Source organism: Babylonia areolata, chromosome 20 (genome assembly GCF_041734735.1).
Source record: "Babylonia areolata isolate BAREFJ2019XMU chromosome 20, ASM4173473v1, whole genome shotgun sequence".
In the NCBI taxonomy this organism is placed as follows: domain Eukaryota; kingdom Metazoa; phylum Mollusca; class Gastropoda; order Neogastropoda; family Buccinidae; genus Babylonia; species Babylonia areolata.
Window position 1 is genome coordinate 19,840,002 of NC_134895.1, and position 6,586 is coordinate 19,846,587.

General features: G+C 46.6%; 1 protein-coding gene across 1 annotated transcript; it reads right to left on the reverse strand.

Moving 5' to 3' along the window:
• Positions 1-252: 252 nt before the first annotated feature.
• LOC143295258 (short-chain collagen C4-like) lies at positions 253-5,947 on the reverse strand. The gene is made up of 4 exons (XM_076606842.1): positions 5,808-5,947; positions 4,353-4,651; positions 1,199-1,267; positions 253-798 (listed from the first exon to the last, which is right to left on the reverse strand). The coding sequence occupies exons 1-4, from the start codon at positions 5,867-5,869 to the stop codon at positions 350-352; spliced, it is 879 nt and encodes a 292-aa protein (XP_076462957.1). The 5' UTR covers positions 5,870-5,947; the 3' UTR covers positions 253-349.
• Between the last annotated feature and the right edge of the window lie 639 nt (positions 5,948-6,586).

Genomic DNA, 6,586 nt, shown 5'->3' on the forward strand with positions numbered 1-6,586 from the left:
TTGTTGTTACCATTGGTTGAACATGCTTGTTGTGTGTGTGTGTGTGTGTGTGTGTGTGTGTGTGTTGTGTGTGTGTGTGTGTGTGTGTGTGTGTGTGCCCTCGTCCCCCCCCCCCCCCCCCCCCCCCGTCTCTCTCTCTCTGTGCTCATCTCAGCACATACACGCACACACTCACACATACATACGCACACCACACACACACGCACACACACACACACGCACTGAGCCAGAGAGACGAGAGTCGGGAGACAGTTATTTGCTTATCCATCATTTTATTCGTTCATGCTTATTTGTTAGCAAAGGCCAACAGAATCCATCTTGAACCGAAACAGACCACCTCCAAAGACTCTTACTTGGAGCAGACCACACAGGTGACCACCTTGTCAGCGACGTAAGGGGGACAAGGCAGACTCCCACACTTGCTAACGACAGCGTAGAACAGGAACCCGTTAGAGTCGACATTGGAGGCGCTCAACGCTTCAGGACTGCCATCCACGCACAAGAACTGGGTCGCGAAATAGTTCCAGAAGTTCGAAGCCAGAAACCCCGAATATTGGCGCGCCCAGCCGGAGGGACATACCATGGTACCCGGGACCATGATGGTGCTGGAGTTGCGGGTATGACACACGGAGCAAGGGACCTCCTGGTTCTGGAGTCCTGAGATGCCTTCATATTCTGAGCCGTACAGGTATCCGTTGCTTCCCGGCTTGGCTCTTCCATCGTATTTTGGTGCCAGAGTCAGGCACAGGGGGTTGGTGCCACTGCCCTTTTGGCTGAAGAGTTTGCCTCCCACTATTCCTGTGAGTTGGAGATAGACACAGAGAGAGATTGGGGGTGAAAACAAAATGTGAGAAAATACACCAGACACCATCTCCAGGGGCCAGGAGCAAAGGGATGATAATCTCTTGCTGAGGGGTTTTAAGTTCACGCCCCTCCCACCTCCACCCAGTTCCCCATCATCCGCACCCCAAACCAGCGCAAATTACTGTTTAATATTAACGTTAGTATTAACATAAAACCAGGACTGATTTTGTACGCTTCCTTCCTTCCCTATGACACACACACACATATATATATACACACATATATATATATACACGCACACGCACACACGCGCACACGCACGCATGCTCATACTCACACCATCAATATCATCTTCACCACCAACACCACTCTCCACCCCACTTTTTCTGCTCACCAGTGTACACCAGTTTAGCGTCTGTGTGCGCTGGGCAGCTCTTCCTACCCCACCGTATGTACGTGGATCCTGTCAACACACACACACACACACACACACACGCACACAGACAACCACACACACACATACACACGCACACACACAGAGGCACACATGCATACACACACACACACGCGCGCGCGCGCACAGAGAGAGAGGCACACACACACACACAGACGAAGACACACACACACACACATACATACACAAACACACAGATACACACGCAAACACACACACACACACACACACACACACACACACGTCACCAACCAGATGCGCACCAAAGTTGATCACGTTGTGCAAACTGTATTGTTTGCCACAATCCATTACAGTCGATCAGTCCCCCACTCTGAGTACCTTCGCTTTCTGTGTGTCTGTCTGTCAGTGTCTCTGTCTATCCCTCTGTCTCTATCTGTGTCTCTCCCACCCACTTACTCTCTCTCTCTCTCTCTCTCGCTGCAGACACGAACAGCGCGAAAGCACAAAAACACTTCAAAGTAACATATAGGTGGATTCATAAACGGATGGACAGCATGGTAAATAAACACAGTAGATACACAAACAACTATAGAGATGCATAATGACTCGACGAACACAGACACTAGATCGGTAGATGACTGACTACCAGTCTAAAGATTACGTTTTGATTAGCCAGGACTGGTGCACAAAAGCATTAAAATAGTATTCCGAATACATGCTATCATTTTTAGCCATCTGGACCAAAGCGGAGCAAGTCACCACTGCCACCGTCAGGATGCAAGAGGGTCTGAGCCACACCTCAAACTGGGCAAGAGAGTGGCTGGTCATCATCAACAGGACCAAGACATAAGCCACCTGCTTCATCCTCACACCCAAGAGAGAAAAGTTTACCCTAGTCATCAACGGTCAAGAAATCCCCCAGCAAGACACCCCAAATTACCTAGGAGTGAAGCTGGAGAGAAAGCTCACCTGGACCCCTCAAATTAGCTCAATGCATAGCAGAAACCTCAGGAAAATGGCCCTAGTGAAGAAGCTGGCGGGAACAAAATGGGGGCCAACACAAAAATACTGAAAACAGTGTATACCGCAACAGTCAGACCCCACATGGAATATGACGCCAATGCCTGGTCAACTGCTGCTAGGACCAGCCTCGACAGCCTGACCAAGACACAATGCTAGTCTCAGACTCATCACAGGCGGCATGAAAACCACTCCAGTGTCAGCAATGGAGAAAACAGCAGGCCTCCTTTCACTATTAGAAAGGAGACAAGAAAAATTCCGGAGGCAAAATGAAAAAAACTTTAGACTCCTTTCACACCCCCTTCTCCCCAAACTGAAAGCCCCCACAAAGAACCGACTGAAGCGACAGAGCCCAAACCACCGCATCAAGGCTCTTGAGAGGAAACACCACCATCCCCTCTCGGCAACCAATCAGCCAAATGAATCCCTCCAAGACTATGAGGACTGGCAGACAGACACCCCTGCAATCATGCTCAACATCCCAGGTGTCGGGAGCATGGAGTGCCACATGGCAGCTGAACTAAAGTTGCTGACTCTGGAAGCACTAAGCACCAAATACCCTCCTGATACCTGGGTAAGAGCATACACAGATGGGTCTGCTGAAGAGGCAGCGAAGAACGGAGGACGTGGGGTATATGTTAAATTATCTGACGGCAAAACCATCAGCAAGTCAGTGGCTATAGGCACCCTGTCCACCAGCTTCCGTTCTGAGGCCTGTGCTCTGCTACTCGCATCCCAGACTCTCGGCCAGAAAAACACACTACCCACCACGACAGTGTTCCTGACTGACTGAAAGTCTATCCTGTAGAGTCTCCAGGTGCCAAGGGGAGAGCAGATCTTACGAGACATCAGGCAAGACCTGAATCTCCTAAAAGAGAGAACTGCTGTGGTGCTGCAGTGGATCCCATCCCACTGTGGCATAGGTGGCAATGAAGAGACGGACCACTTATCCAAGGCAGGCAGCAAATTAGAGCAGCCAGCACACCCGGTGTCCTACAGCGAGGCAAAAACGATACTGAGAGACAGCTTCAGGAAAGCATGGCGCCAACGTCTGGACATCGGGCCGGAAGACGAAAATGACGGCATCCATGAGCTGGACAGAGCGGCACAGGTCACAATCTTCAGACTGCAAACGGGACACTGTCAGCTCCTCTTCCATCTATACCGACTTAAGTTATCAAATACTGACCAGTACCCTTGTGGCACAGGCCAACACACCCCCTCCCATATCCTGCAGTCCTGCCCCACCTTCGACGCTCTGAGACGCCAGGCATGGCCCAGCCCGGTGGAGCTCCAGGAGAAACTGTGGGGACCGGCGGGGTCCCTGCGACGGACCGCGGACTTCGCTGTCCTGACCGGACTGAAAATCTAGCGTGGCCAAGGAACGCGGAAGAAGAAGTTTCTGATACTGTTATTATTTTTTCCATCTCTTCTGTTGCTATAGCTAAAATGACGACAACAACAACTACTACTACTACAACTACGACTACTACTACCACTACTACTTCAGCACAATAGCCGAGTGGTTGAAGCGTTGGACTTTTAATCTGAGAGTCCTGCGTTCGAATCTCGGTAACGGCGCCTGGTGAGTTAAGGATGGAGATTTTTCTTATCTTCCATGTCAGCAAATGTGCAGACCTGCTGGTACCTGAACCACCGTTGCGTATATACGCACGCAGAAGATCAAATACGCCTGTAATCCATGTCAGTGTTCGGAGGGTTGTAGAAACAAGAAGCATGCACATCCCCGAAACGGAGTATAAGTGCTTACATAGCGGGGATAAAACAAACAAAAACAAAAAAAACGGTCATACACTTAAACTGTTATATGTCTATCTGAGTGTGTATGCATGCGTGCCTGAAATCTGGTTGAATGGCACAGGAAAAGAATGATTAGCGCCCAGTGGCAACAGTCAGTCGGATTTTGCCAGGTAGGCAACCTGCTGTGAAAATGACTCGTGTTTGTAAAGCGGTTAGCGCTTGGTCTCCGTCCGAGGATAGGCGCTATGTAAGTATTCATATCGTCATTATTCATACAACGATTAGTGATAATAATGCCAATGATACTACTATTACCGCAGGAACTTTACATATTCACCTCCGCGTTTCTTACCAATGTTCACGGAAACGTTGTGTTGTATCTGCTGCACCTCCTTCAGGATGTCTTCCAGGTCCCCAACGTCTGCTTTGGTAGAATTCACCTCAGCCTGGGTAGATTTCACCTCGGAGTGGACAGACTGCAGCCCTCTCTTGCACTCGCGAAGCCGATCTTCAAGGTAATCCAGGCGTTTTTCCAGCCTCCATTTCAGCTGTTGCACTTGCAGAGGAACCGCCGACTGCTCCTTCTGCAAGGCCATGAGGGCCTCGTTTTGCTGAGCAATAACAGCGCCTAAGCCTTTTGCAGTACACTTTCTGGAAAGTCAACAATCGTGGTTCAACTTTTTAAAAAATTATCATTTATAGAAATTCCAAGCTCACAAAAGGAAAGAATATATTTAAAATATGAAGCACAAAGATAAGAATGTACTTACACTTCGTATTCGGCGTAATACAAACAAACATGATTTGTATGCTCGCCCTGGGATGGCCGAGGAACACCGAACATTTATAACAATAAACAAATCTGAAGAGTTGACTGAAGTAGTTCGCTTCGGTTTCTCTAAACAGCTTACCATATTTATTGTAAAGACCACTGAAAGCTGAAGTATCAGACAAAAAACGAAACATAAGCATAATTCGGAAAAAAAAGGGGGGGGGGGGAGGGGGAGGGGAGTGGAGCATAAACACAAAGGAAAATGTCAGGATGGTAAACATGTACAATCAGGACTTAATTGTTCCTGTGATAGTTGTGTTGGCCTCTTCAGGCAGAAACAGTATCACTGATGATGACAAGAAGAAGAGGAGGAGAACTCAGAACTCAGAACTCAAAACGTTTTTATTCAAGGATTAAGATTTTAGGCATAGCCTATTCTTCCAATCTGTCCTTGCTAATCTACAGCTATTACACATAGCACACACATAAATAAAGGGAAAATGTATTCATGCAGAAGGAGAAGAAGGAGAACTACGGGGAAGAGATAAAAAGATGATTTTTTTTTAATGAGGAAAAGAAAGACAGAAAGCGATTAAGATAAAACGACAGAGAGGTAAATAAAGCAGCATTCACACAATATCGGCTTTTCGTATGGATAACTGCAATCCACAAAACCATATTAAACACACTGATACTTCTGTTGAAAGAAATAGCACTTGTCTAAAAAAAAAATTAAAGAAAAAAGAGAAATAGGCAATAAGAGTTTATAAAAAGAGAGAAAGTGATTAAGATAAAAAAAAACATAAATAAGAGAAAGGGGCAATAAGATAAAAAATAAAAAAAAATATTAAGAGAAAGAGGCAATAAGATCAAAAAACAAAAAACAAAACAACAACAACAAAAAACGGAGAGAGAGGCAATAAGATCACACAAAAAAAATCAAACAGAACAAAAAGAAAGATGGGGATACAGACAGACAGGCATGCAGGCAGAAAGAGAAAAGAATAGAATAGAAAGAAAGAGCTCCAGACTTACGCAGCAGCTACCACATAAAATGTGAACGCTGCTCCAAGCAGAACTTGACTAACACCCATCATTGTGACTCCCTCGTCAGATCAGGAGAAAAGGTTTGAACTCACACCTCCGGATACTTTGCAGCGGGCGGTTGTTTTGAGTCTGCGTGTGCAGGAGTCCTCCCAAGAGATCTTTTATACATGTTGTTTTACCCATGATTCCCTGGTATTTTATTGTATGTTGTGTCAACTTCATCACCCGAAGTATGCACAACCATGTCTCCTCTTCGATCTTCACACACCCTGGAATCTTAATAAATCTGACTCCCTACTAATTACCTGATATCAAGTAATGACAGGTGAGAGCGTTGCCTACTGATTACCGCTATACACTTTCATAAATTTCCACGCCTCACACAGCTGGGAATGAATATTGCTGAATGGGTCTCCTGTCTTGCCTTATTAGCACAGCAAAACATCAGACCACTGGTATTGGCCAATATTTGCTTGTCACTGAGGTTTGAAGCTAATTTTATTCCCACCTGGACTTGAGTGATTGCACGTGTGACAATGGCCTCTCAGGCTCAAAACACGTTATTCTGGAAAGAGGCAAGAAATTCGTGCTTTCAGCTTACAAGATCAAAGGGATGACTTTGACTTGGAAGGGGATGGAGAAAGGAGAGTTATTTTAGTTCATCAGGTGGGCAATGCAGTGGCAAGGGACAGGCAGTTGGAATGGAGAGGGTGATTGGTGGTGAATGTGCTAATGAACCACTGACTGCTGAGGGGTTTGTGTGTGTG